Here is an 18,189-nt window from a genome sequence, read left to right on the forward strand (position 1 = left end):
TACTCTGTAGCTAGCTCTGCATATTCACTTCTGCTCTGTAGCTAGCTCTGCATATTCACTTCTGCTCTGTAGTTAGCTCTGCATATTCACTTCTGCTCTGTAGTTAGCTCTGCATATTCACTTCTGCTCTGTAGTTAGCTCTGCATATTCACTTCTACTCTGTAGCTAGCTCTGCATATTTACTTCTGCTCTGTAGCTAGCTCTGCATATTCACTTCTGCTCTGTAGCTAGCTCTGCATATTTACTTCTGCTCTGTAGCTAGCTCTGCATATTCACTTCTGCTCTGTAGCTAGCTCTGCATATTTACTTCTACTCTGTAGTTAGCTCTGCATATTCACTTCTACTCTGTAGCTAGCTCTGCATATTCACTTCTGCTCTGTAGCTAGCTCTGCATATTCACTTCTGCTCTGTAGCTAGCTCTGCATATTTACTTCTACTCTGTAGTTAGCTCTGCATATTCACTTCTACTCTGTAGCTAGCTCTGCATATTCACTTCTGCTCTGTAGCTAGCTCTGCATATTTACTTCTACTCTGTAGTTAGCTCTGCATATTCACTTCTGCTCTGTAGCTAGCTCTGCATATTCACTTCTGCTCTGTAGCTAGCTCTGCATATTCTCTTCTGCTCTGTAGCTAGCTCTGCATATTTACTTCTACTCTGTAGTTAGCTCTGCATATTCACTTCTACTCTGTAGCTAGCTCTGCATATTCACTTCTGCTCTGTAGCTAGCTCTGCATATTTACTTCTACTCTGTAGTTAGCTCTGCATATTCACTTCTGCTCTGTAGCTAGCTCTGCATATTCACTTCTGCTCTGTAGCTAGCTCTGCATATTCATTTCTACTCTGTAGCTAGCTCTGCATATTCACTTCTGCTCTGTAGTTAGCTCTGCATATTCACTTCTGCTCTGTAGCTAGCTCTGCATATTCACTTCTGCTCTGTAGCTAGCTCTGCATATTCACTTCTGCTCTGTAGCTAGCTCTGCATATTCACTTCTGCTCTGTAGTTAGCTCTGCATATTCACTTCTGCTCTGTAGCTAGCTTTGCATATTCACTTCTGCTCTGTAGCTAGCTCTGCATATTCACTTCTGCTCTGTAGTTAGCTCTGCATATTCACTTCTGCTCTGTAGCTAGCTCTGCATATTCACTTCTGCTCTGTAGCTAGCTCTGCATATTCACTTCTACTCTGTAGCTAGCTCTGCATATTCACTTCTGCTATGTAGTTAGCTCTGCATATTCACTTCTGCTCTGTAGCTAGCTCTGCATATTCACTTCTGCTCTGTAGCTAGCTCTGCATATTCACTTCTGCTCTGTAGCTAGCTCCTCTGTAGCTAGCTCTGCATATTCACTTCTGCTCTGTAGTTAGCTCCTCTGTAGCTAGCTCTGCATATTCACTTCTGCTCTGTAGCTAGCTCTGCATATTCACTTCTGCTCTGTAGTTAGCTCTACATATTCACTTCTACTCTGTAGCTAGCTCTGCATATTCACTTCTGCTCTGTAGCTAGCTCTGCATATTCACTTCTACTCTGTAGCTAGCTCTGCATATTCACTTCTACTCTGTAGTTAGCTCTGCATATTCACTTCTGCTCTGTAGTTAGCTCCTCTGTAGCTAGCTCTGCATATTCACTTCTGCTCTGTAGTTAGCTCCTCTGTAGCTAGCTCTGCATATTCACTTCTGCTCTGTAGTTAGCTCTGCATATTCACTTCTGCTCTGTAGTTAGCTCTGCATATTCACTTCTACTCTGTAGCTAGCTCTGCATATTTACTTCTGCTCTGTAGCTAGCTCTGCATATTCACTTCTGCTCTGTAGCTAGCTCTGCATATTTACTTCTGCTCTGTAGCTAGCTCTGCATATTCACTTCTGCTCTGTAGCTAGCTCTGCATATTTACTTCTACTCTGTAGTTAGCTCTGCTTATTCACTTCTACTCTGTAGCTAGCTCTGCATATTCACTTCTGCTCTGTAGCTAGCTCTGCATATTCACTTCTGCTCTGTAGCTAGCTCTGCATATTTACTTCTACTCTGTAGTTAGCTCTGCATATTCACTTCTACTCTGTAGCTAGCTCTGCATATTCACTTCTGCTCTGTAGCTAGCTCTGCATATTTACTTCTACTCTGTAGTTAGCTCTGCATATTCACTTCTGCTCTGTAGCTAGCTCTGCATATTCACTTCTGCTCTGTAGCTAGCTCTGCATATTCACTTCTGCTCTGTAGCTAGCTCTGCATATTTACTTCTACTCTGTAGTTTGCTCTGCATATTCACTTCTACTCTGAAGCTAGCTCTGCATATTCACTTCTGCTCTGTAGCTAGCTCTGCATATTTACTTATACTCTGTAGTTAGCTCTGCATATTCACTTCTGCTCTGTAGCTAGCTCTGCATATTCACTTCTGCTCTGTAGCTAGCTCTGCATATTCATTTCTACTCTGTAGCTAGCTCTGCATATTCACTTCTGCTCTGTAGTTAGCTCTGCATATTCACTTCTACTCTGTAGCTAGCTCTGCATATTCACTTCTGCTCTGTAGCTAGCTCTGCATATTCACTTCTGCTCTGTAGCTAGCTCTGCATATTCACTTCTGCTCTGTAGTTAGCTCTGCATATTCACTTCTGCTCTGTAGCTAGCTCTGCATATTCACTTCTGCTCTGTAGCTAGCTCCTCTGTAGCTAGCTCTGCATATTCACTTCTGCTCTGTAGTTAGCTCCTCTGTAGCTAGCTCTGCATATTCACTTCTGCTCTGTAGCTAGCTCTGCATATTCACTTCTGCTCTGTAGTTAGCTCTACATATTCACTTCTACTCTGTAGCTAGCTCTGCATATTCACTTCTGCTCTGTAGCTAGCTCTGCATATTCACTTCTACTCTGTAGCTAGCTCTGCATATTCACTTCTACTCTGTAGTTAGCTCTGCATATTCACTTCTGCTCTGTAGTTAGCTCCTCTGTAGCTAGCTCTGCATATTCACTTCTGCTCTGTAGTTAGCTCCTCTGTAGCTAGCTCTGCATATTCACTTCTGCTCTGTAGCTAGCTCTGCATATTCACTTCTACTCTGTAGCTAGCTCTGCATATTCACTTCTGCTCTGTAGCTAACTCTGAATATTCATTTCTACTCTGTAGCTAGCTCTGCATATTCACTTCTACTCTGTAGCTAGCTCTGCATATTCACTTCTGCTCAGTAGCTAGCTCTGCGTATATCTTATATTAAAAGGGAGCAAGTGGGCAATGTTTGTTTAAATTTTTGTCCGCCGGCCACAGCTGATGTCATCAGTGATGTCATCCGTTATGATCTCATCAGTGATGTCATAGAGCAGGCGAGGCCGCGTAGCAGCCGAGCTGCGTATGCAACGAGCAGTGGGCGAGCTGCAGGGCGGGCAAGCATGCACAAACATGCCTCTCTAAGTGTCGACAGCACATAGTTCACTGACAGGCTGCTGATGCAATGTGTCAGCGGATCTGAGCATATAGTACTCTGTTTGCCTTTTTCACAGCAGCCATTTTGTGTCTCAAAGGCAGGAAGTAACACAGGTGCAACCAAAACACGGTGGAGAAGTTGGAAACCCTCGTTAATGTTTTGCTTGCGCCTGTGTTACTTCCTTCCTTTTAGACACAAAATGGCTGCTGTGAGGCTGCAGGTTCAGTGAGTACCACTGCCAGACAAAATAGGACGGGTTGTCCCTAGGTTCTAGTGGGGTGTTCAACTTGTAAGATGCTAAGTGCATTGTCATTCGTCATTTTATTGTTTGCTCCATATACTGTATAGCTTGAAATACATTGACTTTTTTTTCTGTTTTTGCCTTTTGTGTAGCTTCTTTTCAAGTATGATCTGGTCCTGTATGACATGGTGAAAGATGAACCTGTCAAAGATGAGCGTGGTTTCTGTCGACGAGTGGAAAACGGTGAGAGTATTTTATATTATAGAGTGCCATAGTCACGCCCTCTTCCAGGTTCGGCATGGGACCTGAGCGGTTTCATTCCCGTTCACGTTTTATAAAATGCTGATCAAAAGTTTGATTTGGTCAAACGTGTGTGTGCATGTGTTTTCTCTCCTGATTCTGAATAGAGCTGAATTGCTTGGTTTGACCAAGTAAGGATTTTATGAAATTTTATGAAATCCCTAGAGACAGTGGGCATTCCCTTAGGTCCTGAACCTGGAAGAGGGCGTGGCTCTTGGGTCCTGAACCTGGAAGAGGGCGTGGCTCTTAGGTCCTGAACCTGGAAGAGGGCGGGGCTCTTAGGTCCTGAACCTGGAAGAGGGCGTGGCTCTTAGGTCCTGAACCTGGAAGAGGGCGTGGCTCTTAGGTCCTGAACCTGGAAGAGGGCGTGGCTCTTAGGTCCTGAACCTGGAAGAGGGCGTGGCTCTTAGGTCCTGAACCTGGAAGAGGGCGTGGCTCTTAGGTCCTGAACCTGGAAGAGGGCGGGGCTCTTAGGTCCTGAACCTGGAAGAGGGCGTGGCTCTTAGGTCCTGAACCTGGAAGAGGGCGGGGCTCTTAGGTCCTGAACCTGGAAGAGGATGTGACTATTTGAATGGAAAAGAGCATTTGTAAAGATGTCACATGTTTCTCTTCAGGTGAGACAGGCCTCTTACTGTCCAAGGTGAGCGCCACCAGCCCTTTCTTCGGCTATGCCGGAAGCAAACAGCTGACGGAGAAGAAGCTGATGAGAAATGTCTTCGTGAAGGGAGATGCCTACTTCAACACAGGTGACCTGATGGCTGAAGACATGGACCACTTCATCTGTTTCAAAGACAGAGTGGGAGACACCTTCAGGTACAGTGGAATTCCAATGTTTACAGCATTTACTCCTGCAATTAAAATGTGTTCGTGAGAAAGGATCGCCCCAGTTTGTTGAAACGTCATCAGCCCTGATGGGGGCCATGTTGAAACGTCATCACCCCTGATGGGGGCCATGTTGAAATGCCATCACCCCTGATGGGGGCCATGTTGAAACGTCATCACCCCTGATGGGGGCCATGTTGAAATGCCATCACCCCTGATGGGAGCCATGTTGAAAAGTCACCACCCCTGATCAGGGGTGATGCGGCAGTTTCTGAAGCCAACTGCCGCAAAACACCACAGAATACGAGTATGTTTCTGAGAAGGCTACTTTCCTGAATGAGCTAGCTAGCTGAATTAACCTCCTACTGGTCCTACTGGCCTTAAATTAGCGCTTAGCGCCAGGCACAGCCCTATTAGTGGGCGTGGTCCGGCACAGTTCCTATTTTCGTGTCGGCGCTACACGCGGCCTTAAGCATTATAACCACGCCTTTTAAGCGTAGAATTATTCACAATGTGCTCATTAGAGAAGTGCAGTAAACGAATGACAAACTCCCTTTCATGTAAAACAATTCCGATATCGATATATCGGACGATATTCTTATATTATATAATACACCATTATAATACACAATTATTTTGCAATGATCCCTCAAATATCAAACACTTGACAAAGATATGACTTGACATGACTTGAGATATGTAATGTAGGGAGGATATTTTACAGCTTATCAATAAACTTTATTGTCCAAAATGACATCAATGCAATGAAACAGTAAACTGAAACTGGGAATTTAATAATTATAAATAACTAGAAATACAAAAACACAAATAGAACAGATATAAAAATATAACTTGAGTTAAGAAAAAATATCAAATATACACGACATGCTGTCTATAACTTAAAAAATACAAAATAAAAAAATATCTGCATATCGGCCAACATATCGGCCGATACCGATATATCGGTTATCGGCATCGGCCGATATGTTGGCCGATATGCCGATATTTTTTTATTTTGTATTTTTTAAGTTATAGACAGCATGTCGTGTATATTTGATATTTTTACCGATATATCGGTATATATCGGTTATCCGCCAATATCGGCCGATAATATCGGTGGACCGATATATCGGTCGGGCTCTAGTAATTACTGTAGCACACAAGTTAGAGATTGGCCTATAATTGAGGTACTTTTTTATGTTGGCTTCTCAAACTATTCATCATTCATCTAGTTTGACAGTTATTGAGAGTTGATTTGAGTTAATGAGTTATTAATTTGAGTTAGTGTGGACCAGTGATGTCACTGGTCCACACTTTAACACTCAATAACTGTCAAATTAAATGACAGACTTCAAAACCGTTTACAGTTTTCTGATATACTACTGATGTTCTAATGATACAAAGCTGGTTGAAAATGGGCGGAGTGTTCCTTTAATGGCTGTGTGATTGACGGCAAATGATTGACTGATTCCAGATGGAAGGGTGAAAATGTGGCAACGACAGAGGTGACAGAAACACTTGGGCTGGTGGACTTCATCCAAGAGGCCAATGTATATGGTGTGACAATTCCAGGTATGTGTGTGTGTGTGTGTGTGTGTGTGTGTGTGTGTGTGTGTGTGTGTGTGTGTGTGTGTGTGTGTGTGTGTGCGCGTGTGTGCGCACGCGTGTGTGTGTGTGTGTGTGTGTGTGTGTGCGTGCGTGCACGCGTGTGTGTGTGTGTGTGTGTGTGTGTACGTTTGCCTCTACAATGCATAATATGATTTTCAGTCCAAATAAAATGAATACCTCTCCATGTCATCTTGAGAAGGAAGCACCCAGTAATGGACGGCGGTGAAACTGGAGAGTGATGTTAGGAGTAACTGGGAACCATTTTTGTCTGTAGGAAATGAGGGCAGAGCAGGGATGGCTGCTGTCATTGTAGCGGCAGGCCATGCGTTTGATGGAGAGAAGCTGTTTGACCACGTGTTGAAGAACCTACCAGCTTATGCTCGTCCCCTCTTCATAAGGCTTCAGGTAAGGAGCACAAAGCACATTTACACCTTTCATTGGACCATCTTAGCAGGACCACTGTGGGCTCCACATTTAATCATGCAGGGGAGTGATCAGGCTTCATAGATCAGTGACCACTCAAAAGGAAGGCTTTAACACTTTGACGCTACTGCCCCCAGGTGGTGAAGTGTGTGCTTTGCACCGTTATGAGCACACATTGAATGTTGAATGGTGTTTAAAGGGGAATTTAAATTAGTCCAGTACTCAGTTCTCATTTTGTTCTTAGCATGGGTATAATGTATTCCCGTTGATTTTGTACAAGTGATTTTTTTAATACTTTATTGGCCATGTAATTGTAGGCTAATTAGATGTTTGCTTTGTATTTGTTGTTTCTATTTGAAAAAAGGACTGACATCTACACTATCTTATCTTTAACCAAACCAAAATACAATACAATTATTTTAATCTCTTTTTGGGTTTAACTGTTGGAGATTTCTTTGGCCCTATATCTATGTACTGTAATTAATCGTCATGATGGCAAAAACAAAGAAAATACGGCCCAGGATGAAAATAAGTGGGATTATCCTTTTAAACGTTTTTTTTTTTTTTAATTACTCTGCAGATCTGCAGATACGCAGAAATGACATTGCATCCCATCACTCATATCACCATGTCTTGTTTGCAGGAGTTCATGGATATGACCGGCACCTTTAAGCAGCAGAAATTCCAGCTCGTCCAGAGTGGCTTCAACCCCTCAACCATCTCTGAGCCTCTGTATTGTTTGGACTACTCACAGAAGTGCTACCTTCCTCTGACCGACAGGGTCTACCAGAGCATCCTCGCTGGGGAACGGAAGCTCTAGGCAGCAACAAAGTCACAATGAGACCACAGATCAACACAGTGCTTTTATCAAGAAGAAAGTGACTCCGCCTATTTTCAGGGTTTTATATTTGATGGGGAAACCCGAGATCCACCTCATGGAGAGTGAAAAAGGTGAGCGATACCAGGGCAGGCACAAAACCACCCAGAATTCCTTCAATTAAGTGTCCTATTTTGGGATGAAAAAGGTCACTGAGGGGCCCTTTACATGAGGACAGTCTCTGGAAGAAACGACACAATAGCGCTTCCTTCACACCTTTTCCTTCACACCTTCTCCCCGTTTACATGAGCGCTGTTGAATTTTTAAAACGCCGTAATGTACATGCCAGGTCGCTAGGTGGCATTGTGATGGTCAATGGGGCGTTGCTCGTCACTCCACGGACGCTTCTGCATGACGTCATTTCGTAATCGTCTTTCTGGGTTTTAGACACGGAAGTAGATTACGGCTACCGTAGTAATTTTTAGACTTGCCAAAAAGCTGTTTTCAAGCTAAAAAAAACCAAACTGTTTTAAAGTTGTAATATTCTTCGGGTGAGAACGTTACATAGATGTGACCAGTTTATCAGAATAAGCCTATTTGGAAATCTTTAACGAGCAGCGAGGATCGGGAGCGCTGGCTGTGCTGACACTGTCTACTGTGTAGGCTGCAGTGAGAAAACACTGTCGATGTGCTTGCCTAACGTTAAATCCGACCGGGTACAGCCATCGGCTCCTCGCAGCAGCAGTAACGCTATGAACATGTAACTGAAGTCGGCCGCAGTGTAGCTTAATTCTGAATGTTGCCAAGCGTGTGTCGCGTGTGCAGGCACGTCAGAGTTTCTGGGAAGACTATCGTTTCTAACCGATTACATGGAGCGCTCAGCGGGAAGCGTCACCAACAATTCCACTCTAGAGGGTGGTTTCAAAATGTGTCGTTTCCTAAGCGCGAATTCGCCATCGCCGTCTTAACGGGAGGCACTAACGATAAAATAATTCCCCGTTTCCATAGGAAACCATCCTCGTGTAAAGTGCCCCTGAGTGTTCTTTTTAGTCTGTGTAAATTCAGATTCCTTGATATTTCCCCCCCCCCCCCCCCCCCTTGTGTTTGCCCAGGAAGGATAGGTACAAATATACTATGGGAGCATTCCTGTGTGTTTTACAGTTGACTCCACTGGAGGAGAAGTGCTTTTTGTCAGAGCATCTTCTCAGTAAATGTGGAAAGATGCACTTCTGTTCTGTCTACATTTCCCAAACTGAGATTCAAACTGGCAACCACAATCATCCAGTCATAAGCTCACTTTTACCACCACCTTCACAATATCCAGAATGTGTGGTTCATGTGCGTACATTGGGCTATGGGAGATGTTATGACCAGCATATCTTGGATATAAGCATAACTGGGATATGAGCTAGCATCTGTAATTGTCTGTGCATGACGTGTACTGTACGCACACTCATTAATGACATGGCTATACAGTATGTTCGCACCTTAGACCATTTACTCTTGGTTTTTGGGGTTTGCACAAGTTATATTTGTAATGGTAATATTCAGAATATTCTGTTAATGACTTGAAATGACCCAATTAGAATGCTCTATTATTCCTCAACCAAGAGTGGAAATCACAGATATAATGCTGTAAGAACAGCACGCATCTAGAGGCCATCTGATGAAGTGCAGGCTCCGTGCAAACCATCCATGAGCGAGTGACAAGAAGTAACTCGGGCAATAAAGGAAAAGCTCAAATGTGACTTTTTCAGAGTCTAAAAGCATTTGGAGCAGCCCTCCAAGTGGATACGACCTAAGACATCGTTTTTACAAGCAGCTGAAGTTTCAACGTTAAGCGCCCTCTAGCGGTCGTGTGAATATCCAGCCCAGTCTCAGAGTTTGGTGAAATTATAACCTTGTGCGGGTTTTGAACCCGGGGCCGTCGCCTGTCGTAACCACTCGGTTGGAGGACATGTTGATTTGGAGATACCGTTTCTCTGTCTACCACCAAGTCCTCCTTGATTCATGGCATCTTCATATCATCATTATTTTACCTCTGGGAACATTTTGCATTCATAAGCTATTTTGTGAAGCGATATAACAGCACTCTCTGGTGGCCGGATGTGAATGAAACTGGTAAAAATCAGCCCTTAAAATTGTAACTGCTTCAGTGTTTGTTCAGCCCTTCAAAAAGTGCCAAGGGGAATCCAGGGATACACCTCTCAAACATATTGAATCCAGGGATATACCTCTCAAACATATAGAATCCAGGGATACACCCCTCAAACATATTGAATCCAGAGATACACCTCTCAAACATATTGAATCCAGGGATACACCTCTCAAACATATTGAATCCAGGGATACACCTCTCAAACATATTGAATCCAGTGATACACCTGCCAAACATTGAATCCAGGGATACACCTCTCAAACATATTGAATCCAGGGATACACCTCTCAAACATATTGAATCCAGAGATACACCTCTCAAACATATTGAATCCAGAGATACACCTGCCAAACATATTGAATCCAGGGATACACCTCTCAAACATATTGAATCCAGGATACACCTCTCTAACATATTGAATCCAGGGATACACCCCTCAAACATATTGAATCCAGGGATACACCTGCCAAACATATTGAATCCAGGGATACACCTCTCAAACATATTGAATCCAGGGATACACCTCTCAAACATATTGAGCATGCTTCCATAGCCATGGGTTTGGCTCAGAGGTGGTGTTGTTGAAAAGCTTGATTCTCTCAATGTCTGCATTCTCTGGTATGGACTACGAGTTCACCCAAAAATGTTGTGATCTACTCACCAGCCTTTTATAAACATGGTAGATGACATCATGATCTACTCACCAGCCTTTTATAAACATGGTAGATGACATCATGATCTACTCACCAGCCTTTTATAAATATGGTACCGTCACGTACGTTAAGCTGAGATGACCAAGCTAAGCCAATCACAAAACACTTCAACAATTATCACTTACACTAGTGCTTGTTTGGTTTTGTTTGACGTACGACTCAAGTTTAGCCTATTCCTTAAATTCACACATACTAGATTATGCCAAGATGATCTCAATATGCAATTTGAGATTACATCTGACAGATACACTAATAATAAACATATCACATATAATACACTGTTCTCTATACATGTATGCATGGACTGTTCTGTATCTATAATACAGAACAATGATATGTTTGAAATAGAGCAATGATTGATTGATGGTTTTGCTATGAATGACTGAATGTGGATTTGTAGCAATAATGAAGTCATGACACTGTTGTCTTGACAAGAAGTTATTTTAATTTAATTGTTACATCTTGCAGGGACAGTCTGTTAAACTATGCAAATATGTGAATAATATTTAGCCTACCATGCCAGCTGACAGAACAGCATGTCAGTGTTTTGAAGAACAAATTTGTCGTTTGTAATTGTAGTCCTATAATAACTGTTTCAAGAATTTAGCTCACTGTAGTGAAGAGATACTTCATCAACAACAGTTCTGATTGAAGTTAGGCTTTTGTTGCAAATGTCATTTGGACATTTATTCATTCAAGTATGAATTGATTATTTGAAGAATGCACTATACCGTGTGAGAAATGTGACAGTCACTGTGAATTTCACCTCATGTTTTGCTGCATTATGAAGGAATCTTCAATAGTCATTTAAAAAAATCTCCGCATCAAATGCTTCTTGAATCTGTCATTTATTTGTGTTCGAGAAATGTCAGAATAATGTGTCATGCTTGATTAAAGCTGTGTCATGCTTGATTAAAGCTCCCCATTTGCTTTGCCAATTTTTCCCCTTCTTACTTGGACAGGTGTAATATCCACTTGTGTTGTGTTGGATATTTACAGAATATCAAATGTGAAAATTTCAGCAGTTAACTCATTCTCTGCCAAAGACGTACCCGGACGTACTTTTAACAATGGTGTTCTGTGCCAAAGACGTACTCGGACGTACTTTCATGTTTTGGCTGTTTACATTACATCAGACACTTTCCCAGCCTGTGACATTGTTTCAAGTCAAACTGATAAAAGGAACCCGCTAGTTTAGTATTTATGGGTGGAGCCTGTGGTCGAAACAGAGTCCGATCCAGAGTTCTCGGCTGGCGACGATGGCGAGGAAGACGCCAGCGTTTTTGTTATTGCTCCACGACGGAGCGCCATGGCGACGAAGGCTCCCCTTCACAGCGTTCTGGTCTGACACAGATGAATCGGAGGAGGAGAAATGGGTGCCAACTTGGAGAGAGCGATGACGATGGTAAAAAGTAGCCTATTTTTTGTATCGCGTTTGAGATTAAATGATCACACACACAACATTCGAGTATAATTGTCACGCATTATTTATAACTTATGCCGCCGGCATGACTCGCTTCACGTTTCCTCTTGCCAGCTCTCCCTCTCAAGGGAGAGCTCGGTCACACTCAAGGGAGGGGGAATCACATGGATACGTCAAACGCGTCAAACCGCGTCACACACCTGTCCCCAGCAACCAAGGCGAAACATGTGTCACATAAACATTTCAAAGTTTACAGCACTAACGTAGCTATTGTGTGATCTTCTGTGCTAACGTTAGTTATGAGAGGTAACGTGACAGCAGGTAACGTTACAGCACTCGTTATTCCTGTGTGTGTGTGTGTGTGTGTGTGTGTGAGAGAGAGAGAGAGTGTGTGAGTGTGACCACATAAGGGTTCGTTCCATTTGTTTATGCTTTTATCAAGCTAAGCTAAAAATCCACATGGCAACTGTAAAAGTAAATTATTTATTTGATTTTGTGCACATATTTATCATACTTTGATAAATACTGCGGCCAAGCCTCATCTGTCAAGAAACCCCAGGGGCCAGACTCTCTCTCTCTCTCTCTGTAGCCGCTCACTGGGCGGGATGGACCGACACAGCTCCCTCAAATACATTCTCTTATTTTTTATTTTTTATTTATTTATTTGGGAAAACAAATACTGTATAATGTGTCTGATGTGTCACTGAGGCAAAAAATAAAAGGCTCAAAAGAGAGTTCTGCTTGAAACGGTGTCCTTCACTAAAAACCTCTTTTTCTCCTATTTCTGTTACAAAGGAGGGCATTTTTAGTGAAAACAAGCTAACTTCCACTGCTTGTAACTAAACAAGGAAACATGGGAGAGTTTCAGTTTTTTACAAGGGGTAAGAAGAGAGTCTCTGCTTTATTGTGAGATATGTTGTGTAATTTTATTCCTAGCACAGAACATTCTGTGGGTCCTGGAAGATCAGGAAATATGCTCAAAATCCTGGCACTGGGAGCACACAGACCGAAATGACCCTGGCAGAGAATGAGTTAATGGGATTTTTTTAAATGTTTCCATATCAGCCTGAAGCAGGTCTGTAATGGTATGAGTATGTAATTTCCCTCTAGTTGCAGTGGGGTGCAGCGAATGGTTTCATTTCTTCCCACTATTGCAGTTCGTCTCTCTGGGTATTGAACCTGATTGACCTGGCAGGAGTTTGCACACTGTTCTCAATAAACCAGTCTCTAACGGTGTCTAGCCTGATGATGTGGATCTACTGTAGTCCAATACCATTATGAGCAATAAATATACCAGAATGCATAAATGAATGAGAACTTGGATTCTTTAATATATTTAAATAGTTATTATTTTGGGAAAAAGAAGAACAATAACATGAATAGCCATAGCTGTAGGATGACTCAACTTCCCCTCGAGGATCAATACAATTATTCTGATTCTGAAGCCAAGGCAAAACTTACGCAAAACAGGTCACTGTGCACTAATAAGTACTGAGAAAGGTTTATAGTATAACAACTCAGACATAAACCAAAGCCTTTGTGAGTGCACTTGCAAAGGGCAAAATCTAACAACAACCTGCAGCACAATATATTTGACTTTTAGATGTGCAACCCCACCCCCCTCCTACATGCAGGACAAAATCACTGGCCTCTATAATGTCCATTCAGACTTCCTGGTTCCCATGCATGCAAGTCCTTATAATTTTCTCTATGTGGCCCACAACCAAAAATCTGTGTGACTGACAGGAGAGATGATCAGAGAGGTGGAGTTTTTATCACCATATTTAAGACCAGGACTGAAGAATGGGTAGAGCTTCTCCGTGAAGGTGCAGCCAGTGAAGGAGTAGATAAGAGCTGCAGCATCTACGTCATAAAAGGAGACCAGACCCTCTTCATAATCCACAAAGACCCCCACCTTCTGAGGCTTCCGTTTCAGAGAGAGGAGGACACAAGGATCAGCAAGAGCTTTGTACTTCTTCCCATTTATCAAACCTATAGTCCAGTAGCCTTTCTCTGGGCTTGCTCTGATGTATCCCTTCCTGTTGATCGACACTCTGGCCACTCCTAAATCCCACTCAGTCTTCCCTTTAACCTGAACCTCGTAGTAAAACCTTCCTGAAGAGAAGCTCTGCTTTCCTAAGACATTGACACAAACAGAAAAACTCTCTGGGTTCTCTGGGAGATTCTTCCGTACATGACCATCATGTACTTGTTTCCCATCATCAGACAGGATGAGCTTGGCGTGTACTGTATCAGGATCCAGAGTCACATCCACTGCATACTGCGGGGCCTTATTTAGCTCAACATCAGCATACAGCTTCTCCTTCTCTTTCCTGAGAGTCTCCTCCAGCTGAGCCACAGCTCTCCTCACAGTCCCCTCATATGATGGGCGATGGACACTGACCTCTGTCCAGTGCTTGGTGTGTGGAGGCGTGTTCAGGGACGGGAAGCTCTGGAGGAGGTGGTCTTCAGTGTGTGAGAGCTGCTCCACCTCGGCGGTTCTCTTCATCAGCTCAGAAATGTCCTGTTCCAGTTCTTTGATGAAGCCTTCAGCCTGTTTCTCTGTTGTTTTCTGCTTCTCTTCAATCGTCTTCATGAGCTCAGCTTGCCTTGACCTCTCTGCACAGACTGCCTCAGAGCAGTGAAGACCCACTGTAGCACTGTCTGCTATCTCTCTGTCTGCATCTTCCTTGCTGAGCTCCACTGAGTGTTTGATCTCCTGGATCTTCAGTCGTCTCTCCTGTATCTTCTGCTTAATTTCAGCCTCTGTCTTCCCCAGCTCAGCCTTCTTTCCTTCATATCCTTCCTTGGGACAAATGTATGTGACTTGTGGTCTGACTCAGTGCAGAACTGACATAGACACAGCTGGTCAGTTTTGCAGAACAGCTCCAGTGGCCTGTCGTGCTTCTTACATATCCTGCCTTCCAGGTTGTCCACTGGATCCATCAGCTTGTCTTTTTAGGAATGAGATTCTCTGATGAGGCTGAGCAGCCATCTCAGATATGAAAGTATTGACCTGTAATTCAGGTCTTCTGTCGAAAATCTTATTACACATGGGAGACTGGCATGGGACATTAATATCCCAGTGCTGAGTGCAGGCCCGTAGCTACCATTGAGAACACCGAGGTCATGACCTCGGTATTTAAAAAAAATAAAAAAATAAAATAAAATAAAAATGTTAAGAAAAATAGCCCCGGTCCCCAGATCCATTCATCTGTCATTGATGTTTTAATGCGACAGTTGATCGGAAATGCAACAATTTGCTTCCTCTCTGTGTGCTATAGAAGGAAGAGAGATAACTCACAACATTCAGATTTTGCATTGAGGCTAGATTGGGGCTAGACTTTGGGGACAGTTCTATTGAAGTGAATGGGTAAGTAACTCCCCTGTAAAGTGATGTTTGTGTAGATGGGCCATTGTATTTAATTGAGCAGTATTCTACCATGTGACCTGTATGCAGAATATAAATTATATTATATGGGGAGACACTGTCCTATTTAAATGTTAAATGCATATAATGCATGTTATTGTATTGATACATTGTGGTTAGGTGTGGTTCAACATATGGTGTGACACTATGGCGTGACAGTCAAAATTGGCAATAAAGGTGACAATAAAAAAGTTTTTTAGTGATAAATCATAAAAATCCCAATGGAACAAAATGGAAAATAGTGCAAGAGTCACAAGCATTTTGTTAGATTTATAACTCAGTTTGTCAGAATCTTATATATAAATTTGGCAATGTGGACTCTGTCTGTTTGTTTCTCTGTCTGTTTCAAGAATGTTGTCCGGCCAGAGCTATGCCGTTTTTATGTGCGATCGTGCTGAAACTTTCAGGTGGTGTAAGAGCACCCGTGCGGGTGACCTGACGGAGCCTGTTTTTTTAATTAGGGCAGACTAATTGCCCTAAGGCTGAGGCTATAGTTCAGTCATGATGTCACTGATGACATCACTGATGATGTCATCAGTGATGTCATCAGTCTGAGGCTCACAAGGGAGAGGGAGAGAGAGGGGGAGAGAGACTGAGGGAGTGGAGAGGCAGAGAGACTGAGGGAGATGGAGAGAGAGGAGAGGGAGAGACTGAGGGAGAGAGAGGGGAAGAGACTGAAGGAGAGAGAGGGAGACATTGCGCACACGCCAATAGGGCAAGCAAGGCCATGCAGCAGGCGAGCTGGAGGCGAGGCCGCGCAGCAGCCGAGCTGCGTATGCGAGCTGCAGGGCCAGCTCAGTGAGCTGCAGGATGGGCAGCGGCTGAGCTAGCGAGCCTAGGAATCGAGCGTGTGTAGAGATGCCTAGTTATTACTCTAAAATAGCCTATATTGAAACATTTAGGACATGTCGTACTTTGTGTGATGATAAGAAATTAATACAAAATGTCATGAATTTGCATAAGGAAATGCTGGATCTCAAGATAGTAATGATAAAGAGTCGTGATAAAGTGAGGTACTTAAGAAAAACTTTTATGTCACACCATATGACAATTTTAGGGACTGATGAAACAAATTAGTGAAAAAATTCATATTCCAATACCACATATATTTTTGGAAATCTAAGAATCCGTATTACACAACTCTATCATTTTTATGTGCAATATTTGAAGTAAAGAAAAACGACTTTTTTCAGGGCCCTATGCCAACCACCCATATGCACATACAGTAGATGCCGCCAGGCCCGGCGCTAGGGGCGGGCCTGACCGGGCCGGGCCCCCCCATTCAACAAACTGGCCCCCCCCATTCCAAAAAAAAAAAAAAAAAAAAAAAAAAAAAAAAAATTTGCTAAACGTTTTTCCGTTTTTCTGTTTTAAAGTTTAACATGGAATCTGGCTGTCATTAGGCATTGATTAACTGAATGCTATTGCTAACTGTTACTTTGAACATCCATTTGCAATGATTCTGGCTGGATATTAACTATTGTAAATTTGTCACAATGAATGCAATTTGTGCACAATGTGTAAATACACTTAATATTAATTGTTTAGGCCTAATTATTTGTAAAGTCACAACACATTAGAGATGTGTGTAGTTCTTCACAGATTTAGCCTCTTCATTTTGCTCTCAAATGCACCAGGTTGACGAATTTTACTTTAAAATGTACAAAATCTTCTTCCGGGGGAGAATCCCCCCGGACCCCCCTTGGGTAGCTTGGCCCCCCCAAGCTAGTGGCAGGCCCCCTCTGTAACTTGGGTCTGGAGCCGGGCCTGGATGCCGCATGACTTGGTGGATCATACGTCAACGTCGGCGCCATGTTGGAGGGGGCAACCACAGCCACAGGGCAACTCTCAATTTTCCTGCATTCGACTCAATGAGAGATCAAAGAAAGGAGGGGAGAATTGGCCAGCGAGAGAGAGATGTTTCCTCATTTCAGATTCATATTAAAAGGAAACCCTCCGCTTCCACAGAATAATTTCACTTCAGAATGACAGGACCAGCTCACTGTGGCTGTCAGAAAGTTTCATGTCATTCTGATGTGGCATTTCAAAATAAAAACTCCCATTTCAGATTCATATTAATAGTGTCATACAATATAAGCAGCACAACCTGATCATCCTAATTTGAGTCCTAGAAACAGAGAGACATGAGAGAATGGCTTAAAAAGCAAATTATATGATTGCTATTCAGTAAAAAAACAAAAAAACTTTTTTTTAATTGAATGGATCAGCAGATATTTGGAACATTAGAAAATAGCCATCCATTAGTGTTTTCCTCTAAATCGCAACCTTTTTCAAGGACCCTAGTCCACATAGGGCCACGGACCTCCATTTTGATTTTTCCTGTAAAACCCAAATCTCAAAAGAGTTTATTGTGAGATTATGATTTGCTCCAGAATTCCATGACTATCTGTATTGAAGCACGCTATCACTTTAACAGAACACATTTAATTGGTTTGTTTTGTATATAAAATATGACCTTCCAATGGTTTTAGCTTAGGCTATGCAGTCACACGAATCATCCTGTGGCCCCGCTGGGGTCAGATGGAAAAGTCAGGACACTCAGTCACTCATGGACGTTTAGTGAGTTTAGTGGAAAAGGGGCCGTAGCTCGGTAGCTAGGTAGCTATAGCTAGGGATAGGAATGTGGAAGAGAATCTGGATTTGAGGGGTGCGTAGGGGCAATTACTATAGGGGGATATGTGAGGTGGTGGTGGTGGGGTGCAAGGGGCCATAGTTAGGTAGGGATAGGGAGGTGGGAGAGTCGGAATTTGAGGGTTGGGTAGGGGGAATTACTAGGGGTAGTGTGTGTGGCTATGTGTGGTGGTAGAGTGTGTGTGTGTGTGTGGGGGGGGG

General features: G+C 43.0%; 1 protein-coding gene across 1 annotated transcript in view; it reads left to right on the plus strand.

Annotated features, from left to right (window-relative positions):
• slc27a6 (solute carrier family 27 member 6) overlaps nucleotides 1-11,340 on the plus strand; it is a gene marked incomplete at its 5' end in the record, with an annotated part of 48,302 nt that extends 36,962 nt beyond the window's left edge. Inside the window, 5 exons of the mRNA XM_083640985.1 lie at nucleotides 3,795-3,885; nucleotides 4,557-4,755; nucleotides 6,239-6,336; nucleotides 6,647-6,777; nucleotides 7,439-11,340. Coding sequence (XP_083497111.1) covers nucleotides 3,795-3,885; nucleotides 4,557-4,755; nucleotides 6,239-6,336; nucleotides 6,647-6,777; nucleotides 7,439-7,615 — 696 coding nt within the window. The 3' untranslated portion in view covers nucleotides 7,616-11,340. The remainder of the gene's footprint in view (nucleotides 1-3,794; nucleotides 3,886-4,556; nucleotides 4,756-6,238; nucleotides 6,337-6,646; nucleotides 6,778-7,438) is intronic.
• Between the last annotated feature and the right edge of the window lie 6,849 nt (nucleotides 11,341-18,189).

The sequence above is a fragment of the Poromitra crassiceps genome (assembly GCF_964638095.1).
Source record: "Poromitra crassiceps genome assembly, chromosome: 8".
NCBI lineage: Eukaryota > Metazoa > Chordata > Actinopteri > Beryciformes > Melamphaidae > Poromitra > Poromitra crassiceps.